We start from the raw sequence: 19,389 nt of genomic DNA, 5'->3' as shown, positions 1-19,389 counted from the left end.
GTTTTCTCTCTGTAAGTGGTTCAATGTTGCTACATATGAATGGATAGGTATGTGACAGTTTCTAAAAGTAACGTATATAGTTTATCCATATAAAGCATAAAAGTAAACAAACAAGAGTATTAAAAATTATGAATCTTGAAATGACGAAGAAGGAATCTTGCTATAAAAATAGTGAATCAGTAATTATAATTTATAAAATTTGATCCTAACTTTGGTCTACAGAAATGTATAAAGATGTCGAAGTTGGGGTTAAAATTGATAGCTTTGGGATTGTGGTTTTAATTTTTCTTTAGGACATTTTGTAGCAAGATCCTTGCGTCATTTGAAAATTCATAATTTTGTTATACTCCTGTATACCATACAACTAGTACATAATAACAATTATTTATGTGAAACATAGAACATACAGCTTACAAAATATATAATTATATTGAAGCACAATGTAATGTTTGTTTGTTTGTTTTGAATTTCGCACAAAGCTACTCGAGGGCTATCTGTGCTAGCCGTCCCTAATTTAGCAGTGTAACACTAGAGGGAAGACAGCTAGTCATCACCACCCACCGCCAACTCTTGGGCTACTCCTTTACCAACGAATACTGGGATTGACCGTCAAATTATAACACTCCCATGGCTGAAAGGGCGAACTTGTTTAGCATGACGGGGATGCGAACCCGCGACCCTTAGATTACGAGTCGCACTCCTGAACACGCTTGGCCATGTCGGGCCCCACAATGTAATGTAAGCGTAAGCATTAACTATAAAATGTGTAACATACTAATTATAACCCACACTAATATTAAACTTAAAATACAATCGTACAGCAAAACACGATATAAATTTCAGTAAATATGTGTACGAAAAAACAAAAGAACACCATAACAAACATAAGAAACCGTTAATTTGTATCTGATAAAACAACTTTAGAATTGGATTTTTTTTTATTTGGCTGGTGTTAATCTTGAACACGTTTTTACAGTTATCACCAAATATCCTAACACAATTTTTTACAGGGTTTTTCAGGAAGTCCATTGGTACTTCTGGAAGAAAACAAGTTCAGTGTTGTTGGCATACTGTCCTTCGGGCGTGGGTGTGGTGGACCCTTCCCTGCTGTGTATACAAGAGTCACAGAGTACCTCGACTGGATTGAATCCAATCTACATTGAATAATGTTTTTTTCACTCTTACCGTTTTGCACAAGGATGTGGTAACATGATTTTAGAATGTCTCTGTTTTTCTTTTTATCAGTATATTCCCTTATTCAATATTCTCAAGATAGAGATAAATAAATCCAGATTATTTGAAATGTTTAAGCTTTGAGTTCCAGTTGAGAAAATTAATGTAAAACAGTTCAATGTGGTACATTTTCACAAGACTGTATTTTGTCTTTAATAAGACAGATTAGAAAGGTAAAATCTCATTTTAAAATGTTATACAGTATCTTAAGTAAAAAACAAACACAATAGTTTCTAATTTAAATGCACTAATTCTTTACTTTATTAGAGCTGCACACACACACACAAAATACTCCATTTATTTACAAAGTAGAATGATAACGTCATAAATTAATTTTTTGCTTCAGTAATAAAACTGTAAAGATGTAATGATATCTTGATTAGTTTGTTTCACAGTTGCTGAGAGAAAAGATTTCTGAAACTTTCAAAGGTGCATGAAAGTGCTCATTTAGCAGAAACAGTTAACAATTTTGATTAGAGAAAATAAGAAAAATAAATTGAAATACTTCGACACTATTATTACAAATGACTTATTGTATATAGTTTCGGCCACAGACCAATTTCAGGTAGAATTTCCTGGTTTTGGAAACAGTTACGTTGTACAGTAAATTCATTTCTGATAAAAGTGTTAGGAGTATTTTTAGTTTATTTTTCATTTCTTTAACGAAACTACTACAAAGACTATCATATGGCAATCAAGAATCAGTCTAAAACTACTTATTTCAGACGGAAACTTAACCATCAAATTACTAGATCATAATGAACATTTTCCCACACATTCAACACTCTAGAATATTCTCAATAGCTTTTCATACCCAGGTTGGAGGAAGAATATTTTCTTATAATCAAAAGGTAAACTGAAAGTTCAACGACTTACGATGATGTTAAGCTCTTTCAGCACTCTCTGATATTGCTATTTTGGAACAATAATAATTTCAGTAAAAGAGCGACATTTGATGCTAAAAAAGGGCATTATTCACCCATGATCATTTGTTATGCTGAGGACCCGTGCATTTCCGCAATTTTACAATAATTAATAATTAGCAATGTTTAAATGCTATTATAAGTAAAATTAAATCCATACTTAAATATTTTGCATGCTAGGCACTAATGAATCTAAAAAGACTCAAAACAATTATCTCCGGATCGCTGTGCAATGTTCTTTCAGTTGTTCAATAACACTTTTGAACAGAAAGTTAACATTTTTTAAAATCGAAAATGTATTTCTAATATCACTTTCCTCTGCTGACATTATAGCTATTAATCGACCACCATGATTTCTTATTTGCCCATTTAATCATTGATCTAATTTTTGCTCGCTTGCTCCCGTCTTTTATAGCCCACTCAATTACTCTTGGCGATATTTGTCTTCTAATACTCTCTACCTACTCCAGTGCGTCCTCTATCCTGGTGCTGTATATAAGTACCTCACTCTAATAATTTTATTACTTTCTCGAGACTGATATCATGCCAGTCTTTCACACAGACTCTTACTGGGAAGGAAGAGCAGGAGGGTGTGAACAAAGGTAATTGAGCCCAGCATGGCCAGGTGGTTATGACGTTTGACTCGTAACCTGAGGGTCGCGGGTTCAAGTCTCCTTCGCACCAAACAATCTCGGCCTTTCAGCTGTGTCGGTGTTATATAGTGATTGTCAATTCCACTGTTTGTTAGTAAAAGAGTAGCCCAAGAGTTGTCAGTGAATGGTGATGACTAGTCGCCTTCTCTCTACTCTTACATTGCTAAATTAGGGACGACTTTCAAAGACAGCGTTCATGTAGCTTTGAGTGAAATTCAAAACAAAGAAATAAACAAAGGCATTTATAATTGGAAAAAAATATGTTTAAGTAACTGTTAACATCCAAAACATACTCACTTTCACTACCAGTTATAGCTAGAATCCCACATTGAGGAGGTGGAGGGGCTGGTGAGAGTACTATCCATACAGAAAGTGTTTGCACATATTATGGGTGCACCAAGATAAGATTTATAGCCGAATGAAGAAACTGCACTACATCCAGAACAGGTATGCTGTTTACCCGGAGCTTAGTTCCTGTATCAAGTATGGAATTAGAAATGCGAAAATGAGTAACCAGTACTATAGGCCAGTACCAATCAGATAGCCGAGGTTTCACTACTGGGGTCTTGGCAATTTTTCCCCACAGTGGTGACTGGGGCATTGGACAGTGATGCAATATATAGATATACCTTTGATTGGATCCCAAACTATAGCCATGGAATGATGCATTTTGAACAACCAGAATCATAGTGAGAAGGTAAGCAACACCTAAACAAACAAACCATCTCCTTCACCTGAAAAAGTCCAAAAGGCTCAGAATGATGGATCATGTATGCTTTTCTCAACCAAAGGAGAATAACTAATCTGGTCTATAATTATGAAAATTTATCTTCACACCCCAACAAAGTTGGAAAGAAGGAAACCTTTCACTTATTCCAAAACTATGAGGATTCACTTAACCACTCTGGAGGAAACTCCTCTTTCCACCATCTCAGTGACTGAAAAGTGGGTGTGGTCAAAATTTCCTAGCTCCACGAATAGAATCTGGAGAATAATGCATGTTGAGGTATTATGGGGAACAGTGCAACAGGTGAACCAGATTCATTAAATACTTAAAAGCAAACCAACCCTAAGTTATTCAGTACAATGATCAGGAGAGGCAAGTGAAATCCCCTTTAGCTTTAGTCATGGTAGTCCATATGTGGCAGGTTTACACAGTATGGTAATACCACCAAGTGATTTCCTGGGTGGTCTTATGGAACACCTCATTTCTGCAGAGCCTGATGCAACTGGTAGAAATTATACTGAAATAGTAGTTGATGGTGTAGAATTGGTTTGATAAAAGCACAACTATATGGGCACCACTCGCCACATAGTTAAATTCTGTGAAAATAAGATAAGAGACCCTGAGAGGAAGAAACAAAAATGCTCACCCATGAGAAAAGAGGTCCAAAATTTGAAAATAAGGAACTCTAGACCACGTCTTCTTAATGAGAAACATAAGATACCACTGTGTAAAAGCAGAGTGAAGCCTGATGATTTACTCCTTAACTCTCTCAACATGGGTTCGGTCATTTTAACCAACCACGTGACCTCTTTCTACTCTTGCAATTTATAGATTTGATACTAGTATCGTTTAAAAAGTGTATATATTTTCATGAAATTTGGTAGTCTTTCAGTAAAAATTAAAAATATTTCATATAAAAACAATTTTAGTCAAGTAAGAAAATATTTGTCCTTGAATATATCGAGCATTCGTTTTGAATAGTCCATGTGAAAAGTGATTATGTTAAAATTAAAAATACTTTTCTTCATCTAAAAAATCTCAAATTTCGTTTGTGTAATCTCTAAAATACCCTAAATAGGTTTGAAATGTTTGTTTTCAGTAAATCGAAAGAAATATAAATTATCCCTTTTTTCTTTCTGAAATGACATCAAATGTAACATTAAACTACATTCATTTATCCCAAATAGCTTAAAATCGTTACAATGTGCATCTATTTATAATTAAATTTTATTGTTTTATTGTCATTTTGATTGTCCTTTGTTCTTCGGATTTACAACGCTAAAATCAGGGGTTCGATTCCCCTCGGTGGGCTTAGCAGATAGCCCGATGTGGCTTTGGTGTGAGAAAACACACACACACACACACACACATACATACGATTGTCCTTTGAATTGTGTCTAATTACTATTGCTGCCATTATAAGTAGAAAGTCACTTGGGAAATGTGCATATCACATTAAGCTATTGAATTACCTTACTCGTGAGCTAATCCAAGTTGATCGCGTGCATGCTTCGTGAACTATTTTTATTATATCATTTATTTTACCTAATTGAACCTTAACTAACCTAAAGTTAACCCTGTTTTTACGTTTTAACATGAAAAACAAGACAAAATAATTTCAGTGTTTTTGTTCGCTATCGACTATAAATGACGCCCCCAGTGGCTCAGCGGTATGTTTGCGGACTTACAATGCTATAAACCGGGTTTCGATACACGGCAGAGCATGGATAGCCCATTGTGTAGTTTTGTGCTTAATTCAAAACAACAACAACTATCGATGACACTTAATCCTATTCTTTTATACTAATAGTAGTAGTACATTACTAGTTGCATTACAAATGAAACTGACGATAACATATTCAGAACACAACGCCATGTAATACATCAATTGATAGACGAAAACATTTGTTTTCTAGTGATTATAGATAGTATATAATTAACCATAAGACAGAACCATTAACAAACCTGATAAAAAGAATGCGACATGTGGGTGTGACAGAAAAGGGGTCTGTTTTCCATTTGATAGCTCTGTACCCAAACACAATTGAAGGCTATAAAATTATGGTTTGTCTGAGTAATGACAATTTTACAGTGGGTAATTTACATTTAATTTCATAGTTACTGGATGGGTAGTGGATGTAATAAAGAGAAGATACCTAGAGAAAATGTATCACACTAGGGGAATTTCGTAGTTTTCAAATATTACCTTATAGAATTAAAAACTTAAAACTCATATACTATTAAAATATGGATTATAAGCTTTGATTATATGCTATAGTAATAATAAAAAAGTAAGACACTAAAACCTTGTTTCATACGGAGTAAAGGATGCCCATGGTGATAGGGTTAAGAAGCCCAGACTTTGCTTGTTGAAGAGCAAGGACAAATACACAGTATAAGGAATCTTCGTCGTCTGAGCATACTCTGAAACTCCTTACTACTGTACCCTCATCATTGAAGAATGGAATTTCTGAAGATAATGGAGCTGTGGAGAAGGTGGAAGTAGAGAAACCAATTTGTAACAGTATCCCTCGAGATCGAACAATGATCTCTATTAACCTTAATATGACGGGTCACAGGTCAAAGGCCACGTCATTGCGTTTGTTCACTCGTATTTACAATTTTATAAATTGGTGTAATTAAGTTTGGCATCAAACTGTAAATTATAATCTTAGTCATTATATTATAATTATACACTATTTAATTTATTTATTTAAAAACACCGCTATACATTGATTTTTGTGTCAAATTGTATGTTGACTACAGTACTGGTTCAAATTAAATATTTGTGTTGTAAAAATACGAAGTATATTTATTTGTACGAATAAGAAACTTACAATAGTGATATTAAAAAGCTGTAATATAAAATAAAAACCTCCTATCATTCTATGTGGCAAGTTATCACTAAATCAAACAGTTACCCCCCCGTTCAACTCCTTGTATTTTTGGAAATGGTCCCTTATATACATTTAATTCTAAATATGTCATGTGAATAACCAGTAGAAAGCTAAAAAAATATCCCACAATTTGTCCTTCCAGCAATTTACAAATATAACGGCGTCATTTCTTTATTTCGAGACACATCTTCATGCACGTAAGTCGAGTTTTTAACTTATTTTAAATTCCATTTTTTTCCACCCACATACAGCTCCGTTATTAAACTTGATAAATTATAATGGATTTGTACTGTATCGGTCTCCAATAGCACGTTGGTATGTCTGCAGACTTACAACACTAGAATACAGGTTTCGATATCCGTGATGAACAAAGCTCAAAGAGCCCATTTTGTTGCTTTGTGCATCACTTCAAATACCAAATTACTAAATTTGTGGTATCAGCATATGATGTAGTAATTTTTATGGTTATTCAAGCGTATAAATAAAACCTATAAATATATTTCGTTTCACATCCTCCACTTTCCAAATTTCTTATGGCTTAGCAATGTACGACAAGGAGCAGCTGAGTACATAAGTTGCAACTAGAAAAGGTATTTTTAATCTTAAAATGAAAATTACTCTGCATGTTGCCTGTTTAACATTCTGAAAGAAACAAAATTATGAGAAAATCTGTAATTAAAATATATTAATTCTTAATAAAAAACCCTTATATTTTGTATATGAAAGCATTTTAATGTTTACTGATAACTTACAAAATTTATAAACACATGCGAACATTATTAAAAATCAGTATAATTAGTCTCATGGATACCTTCATGGTTATGAACTGGTTGGATTCCACCCAACATGTAATGAAAGGGTTAAGGAAACCAGGAAAAACAGGAAATAAATCTGTAGAATCCCTGTTCACTTATAGATCAATAAAAGGATCACTGTGTTCTCGTTGCACAGGTACGAGGGGTTCATCTGATACCAAAATTCCCAGCATAAAAAGAACCATTCATGCAGTGAGAGAAGGGGTGGTGTATAAGAGTGTGGCATCCTATTTTACGTTGTTTAACAGAATGTGAGAGCTAGGCTAACTGGGAACTGAGATGAAAAATAAAAATACCTAGTCTGATGGCACATTTAACTGAGAAAACATAGATATCACAGTCCCAAACGAGAAGCCTACTTGGGTTGTATCTAAAAGTAGAAACAGTGTAAACCTATTCTGAGTACCAATATACTAAGAAATTTATATCAGGTATTCATGAAAATGATGAAACTTTGCCCTCTCTGTAGAAACCAAAAACTTCGAAACTCCAGCAGCAACTAGGAGGAATGTGGAAGCTGAATATTGAACCACATACGTGCTAATAATGGATCCTCTCGTTCTCAATGAAACTGGTAATGTTGAGAATCTTCTAACAAAGTGATATGAAACGAAAAAAAATTTCGAAGTTGACTTGTAAGTTCTTAAACTTACTCTGTCCCATGATGGAACACAGACCTTATTAGTTGACCTACAAACACCACCCTAGAACCACGAAAATTGAGAAGCAGATATTTTTTGGCAGTCTGAAAAATTATTCCGTCTGGTGGTGATAGACGAAACTAAAGTTCTGATAATGTGTCAGATAAGGCCTAATTGCCCATTCATGTAACTAAGGAGTAAAACTTCCAGCAGGTATCACAATTCCCGACTACGAAGAAAATATTCACTTTCAGACCTGTTAGCCATAAAGTAAGTTGCAGGCTATAAAGTAACAGGGAACTAGTCCAAAACATCACATGATCAAAGAATCAGCACAAGAAAAACAAATCACAGGCAGCTTATTTCAAAGTGGACTTCACTCCATAATTTTCATAGGTGAGCTAAAGGTAATGTTAAAGTTTGTAAATTGTTTTATTAGAGCAAAGTAACTGTAGACGATCCGCCATGTACACCATAGAGAATCAAACGAGGTACTGCGAGTCTGTAGACTTACCACTAACTCACAAAAGGCTGAAAACCGAACAGACTAAAAATGAGGCACAGGAAGTAGGTTAAACATACGTACTTAGTGTGGGTAAACTGCTTGTACATGCCAGCTTGTGTGTCTCAGTGATAAACGATGCTAAAGTTGAGATTTCAAACTCGTGGATTGTGAGACAGAAACTGCAGTTTAAGTATTCTTTTGTAAGGTATCCTTTGAAATAAAATAATTAAAATTTAGTCAACATAAAAACTGAAATTATAACAAACAATACAATGTTAATTTCATATTCATATATTGATAGTAAAGTGGTTTGATTTAATTTTGAATGTAAAATTGTACAAACAAAGAAACTTAAAAATGATGTTGGGACTGCAGGATCAAACTGTATGTACTCACCATTAGATGTCATTCTAAAATATGAGCTTCATGTTTACTTCAGATTTCATGTCTCAATCTGAAACTTATTACTAAGATCAATGATATCCCAGAAGTCTTGCAGAACTTGCTCTGCACAGATAATTAATCCATCAGCTTTAGCCATTTTGCACTGTTAATTCAGTAAAGAATACTTGCAAGCTCATACAGTCTACCTCTACTTATTGACAAAAGTTATGTAAACTGTAGTGCCAGAAGAATAGAAATTAGTTCTGTTCCATTACTGAAGTATTCACTATAATACAAAGTAAGGGATTATGTTTTTAATCTAATAACATTTCTTTAATTTGGACCCATTTATAAAGCCATATGGCAAGAATTAGAAATATATACAACATTTTGTGCTGTTCAAGTGACAACCAAATATGAGAAAAAACACAAGGTTTGAGAGTATAGAACAAGGTCACAAGTAGTAGATCAGGTAAAGACCAACAGAAAAGCGCACGAGTACAAATGAAGTCTGTAGATATGTTGTCTGAGCTGTGGTTAATTACAATTCACCCAACCTTACATTGGAATCTGAATTTTTGCATGAAGAAATGAATTCTGAATATTTTTGTATATTCCATTCTTCAATTAGCCATTCTCTGTTGCTGAGCATTATCAAACCATTTTCATGACACACTGAATATTAAGCAATCACTTCAGCCTTACACCCACCACTATACTGGTACAGGTATGTTGATGGTACAATTGCTGGATTCGCATCTACAGAACACACACTTAAGTTTTTCAACCACATTAATTCTATAAACCCCAACATTAAGTTTACCTGTGAATATAAAAAAACTAACCAAATAGCATTTCTCAACCTCAAGATCACAAGAACCAATACACAATTCAAAACAGAAATCCACAAAAATTCACATGTACTTGACTATACATTCCCTGGGTTTGGTTTGTTTTAAATTTCGCACAAAGCTACACGAGGGCTATCTGCTATCTGTCCCTAATTTTGCAGTGTAAGACTAGAGGGAAGGCAGCTAATCATCACCACCTACTGCCAACTCTTGAGCTACCCTTTTACCAACGAATAGTGGGATTGACCGTCATAATATATTGACCCCACAGCTGAAAAAGTGAGCCTGTTTGCTGGGACCCTAAGATTACAAGTCGAGTGCCTTAACCATCTGGCCATGCCAAGCCCCATTCCCTGGGACTTAGCACATGGAAAGAAACAAAACAAAAACTCAACATACTAAGAAACCAAATAAACACAGCCACAAAACTATGTTCACCTGATAAAATTAATGATGAAATCAACAAAATAAAACAACACTTCATCAACATCAACACATTTCCAAAAAACCATTGAAAAAATCATATGCACACACCTAGATTAACAACAAACGATAATAAATCCCAAGATACAACAAACTACAAAACCTTAAACTGCTGCATACCATATATTCCCAACATTAGCAAAAAAATAACCAATATTTGAAAAACTTATAACAAAACACAACATTCCAGTAAACAACAAATTTATTCAAAAATCAGATACAAAACTAAAGTCCATACTATGTAAAACCTACACCAACAAACTCGATACCAACATTATTTAAAAAATATCAGTTTATCCCTTAAGTAATGTCCGATTTTAGGTTCAGTAAAAGAAAAAGGATTTCAAATGCTTTTAATGTTATTTAATCAATAATATATGTTTCATTATTATTAATTACTTCTGCCAATGATTGACAAGCTTCTGAATGACACTTCTATAAAATTCGTGGAGTTTGGAGGAAAAGAATGTAGAGAGGGTAGTTTTGATATCTTCAGGTGTTCCAAGCTCTTTTCTCTCAAGATAGTTCTGCAAACTTCTGAATAGCTGATAATCAGATGGGGTAAGGTCTGGAAAATAAGGAGGATGTGGAAATTTTTCACAGTGAAGCTCTTCAATCTTTGTAAATATGATCCTTGCTGTATGGGCCATGTATTATCCTGATGTAACATAACACCTTTACAATTGATCAAAGCAGGCCTCTTTTCTTTCGTGCAACATTCAAGTGCTCTAACTTCTAATAAAAGTCTGATGTAATAGCAACATTGAGTGGCAGCAACTCAAAGTAGATCACACCAACAATATCCCACTAAATGCTTAACAAGACTTTCCTTGGGTAGAGGCCCATTTTGAGCTGTACTTTTAGCTAATTTACCTGCACTGAGCCATTGTCTGTGGCACTTAACATTTTTATAATATATCCATTTTGCACCTCTAGTCACTAACCTGTCCAAAAAGGTGAGTTACGTTCACAAGAGTGCAGAGAAGTGCAAATGTCCACTCTTGCTCTCAGGTTGGCTTCGGTCAAATCATGGGATAAGCATTTTTCAAGTTTAAACACCTTTCCAAGCTGCTGCAGATGATGGCAAGTTGTTAAATGGTTGAATTAAGTTTATGTGCTAGTTCTTCAACTGTTACAGCACAATCTTCATCCAGTGCAGCCAGCATCAAGTCATCATTAAACTCAACAGGACAACCTGAACGGGGTGCATCACTTAAGCTGTAGTCACCTGATCTGAACTTTTGAAACCACCTTTGATATTTTCTTTCATTGAGAGACTCCACACCATAAACACCTTGAATGTTTCATGTAGTTTCTGCTGCACAATTGTCTTTTTTAAACTCATAAAACATTATATGCCTGATGTGGTCCTCAGACACATGTATCTTCATAAGGGTTTATTTGATTAAAAATCTGAACAGGTGGAATTGGGTTAGTTTCTTTTAGTTGTCTTGACATTTTTACACACTTCCTACTACACATTTTAGTCATTAAAGCCTTCTACAAAGACAGAAATGATGATGCAGTTTCTGTATTAAATTTTTGGACATTACTTATGAGATGAACTGATATAATGCAATAACTGCCATGGTTTCTGTACTGGAGAAACAAGCAGAAAAATGGAAACCAGACTCAAACAACATAAAAAAACCACACTTTCACACTTTTCTGAACACTACAACTCAAGTAAACACAACATAACGAAAGAAAACACTCAGATACTAAGCATGGAAACAAATATAAACAAATGCAAAATCAATGAAGCCCTACTTATATAACAACTAAAACCAAAATGAAAGCAATATAAAGGAACACTTTTATACTTATACTAATTAATAACCTAACATCTAACTACATCGCTGCCTACAATCCTGTACCCGTTTACACTCTCGTCCCTAAGGCATTGGTTGGCAATGGTCATTTGGCACCAGTGTCAAACAATAGTCATACAGATAATATCTAGAAGTTAAACACCATTCAATGTGAATGACCAGTCACATGACATCACATATTATGTAGAGTAAATCTGAAGTTTTTCAAAGCTAGCAAACTTGTATTTACTCAATCTAATGGATGATCCAGTTTTAGAAACAAATATAACTAAACTTCACGTTAGTAATTTCTCACACACCATGTTTTGTCTTTCTATAGAAATAAAGACCGTTTCATTTTTTCAGTGTATTTATGCTTTAACTTAAAACTCAGCCAGTAAAGGTTTGACACTGCTCTGCAATACCATACTTTTTGCCAACTATTCTGTTTGATGGACTTATCTGATATAGCTCTCGAGGTAATTCAGTTCATTGTAATATATCACATATGTATGCACATTTCTATTGTATTTCTCTGTTAAAGAAACTTTCTTCCTGCTGTTGACCAATCAGAAAGTGACAGTGAAATGGAGAGATATTTATTCCATGTGACAGTCAGAGAAGCATTCCCTGAACATGTGAGTGAGAAGAACACAATGCAACTATCCCATGATAGAGAAGATAAGTTTTATGATCAATACAGCTTTAACAAAGTAACACTTCAAACTGAATTTTGCAAAGAATCTCAGTTAGCTTTAGTATGCTACAAAAATCAGAACTTGAAACATTTGTTTTTGTTGTCAAGGCTATCTATGCCAAATGCTTTGTTTTAAGTTAGGTAAAAACAACTAATTAAAATAAAGTAAAATAAGTATACAAAATACCTTACATATCTAAAATATTTTAGGTTGTGTATTTTATTAAACATGATTAAAATTAAGTGACATTAAGAACACCAATAACTCATAACAAATATGATCAATGTGTACAGTGTTACCATCACTAATGGCACTATCTAATATCAAAGTCAAACCCCGCAATAAAACATAGCTAAAATGATGCTATCACTGATAATTGCAGCAACAGTAAGAAAGTATAATGTGGGTAGTTAGATTTGACTGTCGCAAGGGCAACATAGAGAAATTTATGGGTGAAGAATCTGTGACTAATGCAGAACCTTGTTTCGGGAACTCTATGTAAACCAGCTGGCCAAGCAACAAAGAAGGCTTTATCAGAAGAAAACAAAAAACACACTTAATATCATGTTGCTTAAAGTAATATTTTGATTAATTAAAAGCTTGAATCCACACAAGGAGCATGCAGAACTGCAATATCACCAGAAGAGACAGAAGACAGCAACATTACCAAGATAATATCAACACAGTGAGGGATCCAGAGAAAAATAAATTTATAGATGATAAAAATGGACCAATATTCAAGAGAATTGGCATTAAATAATTTCAGAGTCTCTAAACAGCTAAGCAGATTAGTGTAGATTGTACTGCTTAACTTCTAAATGATCCAGGGCAAATGAAATAGCATATTACATAGCAGTGAATATAGAATCTATTGAAGGAACCCTGCGAGTAACAAAAACAAACCACAGTAATCCATGACAAAGCCTAGAGAGTCACATGGTTTAGAACTATTTGTAAAAATTGGAATAAAATAATAGATAGAAATGTGTTTAGAAAATAGAAGACAACATTTACAGTCAGGTATGCTTAACTTCTTCAGGTAACTGAAAGAAATGTCATAAGTGGTGGGGGGGAGTTGATGATTGGATTCTGCAATATCATTTAATACACTGCCCATTTTAGTATAGGGCGTGAAGACATAACAACTGGAATTCTGTAACAAGGGCAGGATCTCACAGCATACTTCAAACACAGTTGCAAATGTCAGACATGAAAATGAAAGTTCATAAGATTCAGTGTGCAAACCTTGGAGTGGAGCTTTGCAGACCAAAGCCTCTGATGACACACAGAGTCCAGCATCTTTAAGCTTAATCAAATGAGAGTACAAAATATCCAGAGTACAGAGAATTCTTCTAAGGTGATAAAGCATGGTAAGTATTAATCAAAGCCTAAACATCAACCAAATTATAACAGAAACATTGACAGTTATACTGTATTACTATAGCCATTTTTACCTAGAAAACATAAAAATAGGCAGGGAGCCTCTTTGTTTTGGTTTATAACACCTTTGCTTATTTCTTTTCAGTTGGAAAAGGTTTATTGACCTCTAAGGATTCTGTCTTGGATTTCTGGGGCAGAATCCTGTCAGGTGAATGTGGTTCAAGTGAACAAGGGTAAGACCAAATAATGGTTCTGCACTTCAAGGCCGACTGAAATAGCCCAAAATTCACAGTTTTCACTTACAAGGATGGAGATTGGACTATATGTTAACTTGTCAAGTAGCCCATCCATGACAAGGGAAGAAAACAACTCCACTATCTACCACTATCTTCTAAGCCTGATGAGATGTTATTTAAGACTTTAATTTGCTAAACCTCCTCCTCAATCCATTTAATACATGATGTAGAATGAGAGAGCAGTTGACACATGAAGGCTTCAGCTGGTACTTGTTGCTATCAGTCTTTGCAACCACAATGAGCACAAGTTAAATGACTAAGGCAAAATGTTTTAGTCTCTAATCCACTGATAGTGAAAACAAAGGATGATTTAAACATATAATTGGACTGTACATTTCAGTGACAGTATAATGGAGAAAGAGGGTAACAAATGTCAAAATCAGAACCTAGTCAGCCAAGATATTCCATTTCCAAGAGGAGAGATGCTAATGCTCCTTGACTGGAGAGAGCAGCAAGTAACTGTGATTCAATGATATCACTCTCAACAATAACTCCTCTGGAGGAATTAAAAGTAACACAGAAGATAACTTCAATAGTTCACTACTACACGGTAATCATATTTTGACCAACAGGTCTCCAGAAGGTAATTTCTTTATTGAACTTGGACAGTTAGCATGTCCCTTGTAGCCCTTTATATAAAGGTGAGATATCTTGAAAAAAGACTTGTACGATAGAGAATATAATATCACATAATGATTTGAGAAGTCTATATCACAGTTCTCAGTCTCAAGTCATTTAACTTGGTTCAGCTCCTAAATGTTCCAGAATTCCTGACAATTATCTATATTTTAATAAACTGTTGAAATGTAAAGAATTCTAAATAGTAGTAGATATATTCATGCAATGCAATGTGAAAGATTTAGGAAAGCTAACAAATCACTTATATGATTCATTTATTTCATAGAAAAAGTTATTGTACATTTTATGGCTAAATCTTGGCTCAAATATATGGCTGTGCATGCAAAAATGGAAAACAAAACATCATATTTAACATAAGTATGTCCATCTTGAAAGCATGTTTAAACAATGTGTGAAAAAAAAATCCTTACATGCTCAATGGAATTTGAGAACAAAATGCAATTGTAAAATTAATATTTTACCAGTTATTAACATAAATAGTGTTTATTTGTTTTGAATCTTGCACAAAGGTACATGAGGACTATCTGCACTAATCATCCCTAATTTAACAGTTAGTCATCACCACCTACCACCAACTCTTGGACTACTATTTTACCAATGAATGGTAGGACTGACTGTAACATTATAATGCCCCCATCCTGAAAGAGTGAGCACGTCTAATGTGACAGAGATTCAAATCTGTGATAATAAGTTAACAAGTTGAGCACTCTAACACATGGCTATGCAAGGCAGTGTATATAAACACTATTTCTGCTTAAGTTGTAAGTGTGTTACAATAATGATTGAAAGTATACACACTATACATATACCTCCTATAATGAAAGAGGAAACTGCAAAAATACCATCATTGCTCCTAGTGGCTAATCCATATTTAACCATCAATGGAGTTGTGAAATCTATTAATTTCTAAATACAAATATATTAAATATCCCAATTAATTTCTAGTTTATTAAAACATACATGACAAGTCCAAATGTAAAAAAGCCTAAGTGAAGTTAGAAGACAAACAAGCAGATCTTAGATTATAGTAAGATAAATATGAATACATACATTTCAGAAAATCTCTCTCTTCACTAGATAGATCAAAAAGTTAGGGGCCTGCTCTTTTAGGTGTCAATATCTTGATCATCTGACTGCCCTGTACAGATGAAGACATCAAGCAATTGTGTATCATCTCTTCTGTTACTGCTTAAAAGCTGGAATTATTACATTCTGCTAAATGCTATACTTTCACTTCTTTTTGTTGGGAAGGATGTGTTACCATGACAAAGACATCACAGGTTGAGGCTGCTCTTATACAAAGTTCTAGTTCTTGTAGTACTATTTGCCAACACTTTTCATCATCAGAAGGCTCCTTATGGTGGTGGTAATGATCAAATTGTAGCATACTGTTCAACATAATTTGTTTATGGCCATTTCCAAGAATTCCATCCAGTATGGGGCTTCAAGAAAACTGGACACCTATCTTCACAGCTTGAATACAGACTGCTCCATTTGCAGTGTAATCATGATCTGTAACACCATCTTACAAGTTTTTTACCACTATCCTTGAAAACAAGAACAACTAATATATCAGATCCCAGTTTATTCATATTGTTGGTGAATTGTGTATCAAGCTCTGGAAGTGTAAGGAAGAACTGTTCAGTAAAGGAGTTCTCTTAGTCAAGTGAGGTTCCCCTGTTCTCACTCTCAGATCAGTATAGCTTTCCTCCTCTGTTAAAGTTCTTACTCGAATGTAGGAACTCTCTTGAACACTTTCTCATAATGAGCAACAGAGAGAAAGATAAGTAGCTGAAAATACAAATCAGCTACCATTTCCAAAATAAGCACATCCTGGTTATTTTGCAAAAACCAAAACCCATTTTATGGAGGTAAAATGTGTTAATTTCAAGGATAAAGGACCAAATACATTATAACATAACTGTAGTGATTTGAGGTGGTGAAATAAAAGAAAGAAGCTTAGTATGAAATTTAGGCAAAAATAAATGGTATTGCACTTATTTTTAGAAGGAGTAAATATATGCTTTTTATGAATAAAATTTATTTTACCATTTGAGTTAGTTTTGATCAATGTCTCATCTTTGTAGAAATATTTAAAACATTAAGATAAATCTATATCACAATACTTTTCATCATATATTTATTATTTCTTTTTTAAAAACCAAAAATAACTTCAGCCTGGCATTATGTGTGTAACATCCATTTTAATTCCTTTCTTATAATAAATTTTTAGGAACTTGTTTTCATTGTACAAAATTTGTCACAAAGTAATATGTGTGAATTTTCCATCTATTTCAAATTGCAGTTTCTTGATAGCTAATAAAACAAGTGATATAAAAATCATGATTAACATTAAAACAGAAGGAACTACAATATTTATTTAGTCCTAATTGGTATTATTATGCGATGCACATTTCTATGAATATGCAAGATTAATTCTATAAATTACACAATGTTTAGCTTCTCCGAACTTCCACTATTTTACATTTTCAATATAGCAAAGAACAACATTAAATGATCAGGACAGTTACAACACAAGTAATCACTTGAAAAGATTCGCAAGTATTTACAATTTTCGTTTTTATGAACATTCACTCTTACAAAATTTTTAGTTGTTTAAAATCTGCATAGAATTAATTTTTGAAGCTAGAAAACTTGATGTCACCAACTATTAGAAAACAATTATATTAATGTTTTAGAAGCAATCACAATGAAACAAGATGCATTAAATTTATTATGAGAGTTGAAATAAAGACAATGTTTGATTTTAACCAAAATGAAATACCATAATCTTCATTCATATGATCCACTACCCAATTATAAGCAAAGACAGCAAAAATTATTCATCTTGTATTTTAAATCAAGAACTGGAGATTTTGAAATATTTTACTGAACTTGATACTTAAGAGATTCTAAATTTATACTACTTGATTTCCTTAAGTCATCATGAAACATTTCAGTGAAGTTTAATCACTGTACAGACAAAAAGCAGACAAGCAAAATAAGTGAAATGATTATATATAATGTTGACACTTATGTTAGAGCTACCAAAAAAATACAGCATATAAAATAAGAATGGAAGACTCTTGAAGTTTTCTATAACATAATTTTTTTTTCCGACTTCATGTGCTATTACAACTTTTTTTAAATTAAATGCATCATCGGCATTAGCAATGCATGATTTGAACGATATTTCAAACTTTTCAATTATTTCATTTTATGTGAAACTAATAGAAAAAAAAGTATATTTTATTGTAACACATTTTCAGAATTTTAGTATCTTGAAAAAGTGGTGATCATAAATATATTAAAAATTTCTTTGACCAGCATATAAGTGAAAATACCATGCATAAAATTGTTTATAAACCTATTTAATATATTGTGAATATTTGGAATTTTGTATGAAATACTAATAAAATTAAAAGCAGCACCAACTCAGTTTCTTGTAACTTAAATAAAAAAAACTGATCTGAGTTCTTTTAAATTATTTGATAACTACACATTAACATTTTGACAATTTAAAACTTCTAAGAAAACAATGACAAAAAAATCAAAATATCATTTTCGTTTCAAATAAGAAATTTTCTAAATGTGTGTGTATATTTTCATATTTAGTAGTTGCATGCAAAAGTCCAAATACTTTTACCAGATTAAACTTTTAATGAAATAAAGGATTAACACAAGCACACCAAACAACCTAAGTCACCTATAACACAGTATTTTAAAAAGGTAACATTTGTTTTTCACATTTGTCATAGTAATGCAAAGATTCATAAATATTTTCACATTCATAGCAAAATATAGCTTCAGTAAAAATTTCAAATGGAAAAAATGTTTTCAATCTGTTATTTAATTACTATACAGCTCACTAAACTAAAATTTAAATGTAAATTATTTATGGATGGAAACAAATTATTCCCACACATCACAGATCAAAGAAAAGCAACTACAGATGAAATAATGTTAGTAACTGATGTTTAGTTAATCTACATCAAAAAGAAGTTTTGAAGCATTGTAACAGTTGCATGGAATAACAGGTGAACTTCACTACAAAAATATAGTTTAAAACACATTTTAAAACCCTAATTCTGTAAAAATTTCACTAAATTAAAACAAATTTTATTAGTACTTAAATTAGTAAATATAATGCTTATTTAACATTTTCTGAAGTATGAAATTAACTCTAAAATCATATATACTTATAATTCTGAAACTTCAATAAATTGTAAAATAGCGGACAACCAGGCACATACCTTTAGAGTTATGCCTTTTCAAGTTTATACACAGTTACAGATTAAAAATGACATATTTAATTTAAAATTAATTTTTTAACATTGATGTCAATATATTTCAGCATTCAAAGCTGAAAACTTACTGAGCTTTAAAAGAGATATAAAAACTTTGAAGTAGAAAAACATTACTATTTGAGAATTACAACATTAAAATTTACAAG

General features: G+C 33.0%; 1 protein-coding gene and 1 long non-coding RNA gene across 12 annotated transcripts in view; both read left to right on the top strand.

Moving 5' to 3' along the window:
• Positions 1-1,310, top strand: part of LOC143237147 (serine protease grass-like) — a 58,926-nt gene extending 57,616 nt beyond the window's left edge. For all 4 annotated transcript variants that reach the window (XR_013019896.1, XR_013019892.1, XR_013019895.1 and 1 more), the window contains one exon: positions 1,011-1,310. Coding sequence is in view for 1 of the 4 variants with exons in the window: in XM_076476092.1 (XP_076332207.1) it covers positions 1,011-1,167 (157 nt within the window). In the remaining 3 variants the exon portion in view is untranslated. The remainder of the gene's footprint in view (positions 1-1,010) is intronic.
• Positions 1,311-6,464: 5,154 nt separating this feature from the next.
• Positions 6,465-18,664, top strand: LOC143237164 (uncharacterized). Of its 8 annotated transcripts, none has more exons than XR_013019908.1 (3): positions 6,465-6,630; positions 12,468-12,561; positions 14,147-18,664. It is a non-coding gene; the product is annotated as an uncharacterized LOC143237164 (long non-coding RNA). The 8 variants fall into 8 exon arrangements; XR_013019906.1 differs by having other exon boundaries at positions 6,465-8,285; XR_013019904.1 differs by having other exon boundaries at positions 6,465-8,599; positions 12,318-12,561.
• Positions 18,665-19,389: the final 725 nt, after the last annotated feature.

This window comes from Tachypleus tridentatus, chromosome 2 (assembly GCF_004210375.1).
Source record: "Tachypleus tridentatus isolate NWPU-2018 chromosome 2, ASM421037v1, whole genome shotgun sequence".
Lineage (NCBI taxonomy): Eukaryota > Metazoa > Arthropoda > Merostomata > Xiphosura > Limulidae > Tachypleus > Tachypleus tridentatus.
Note: the sequence above shows the minus strand (reverse complement) of the source record. Positions and strands in the feature narration are given on the sequence as shown.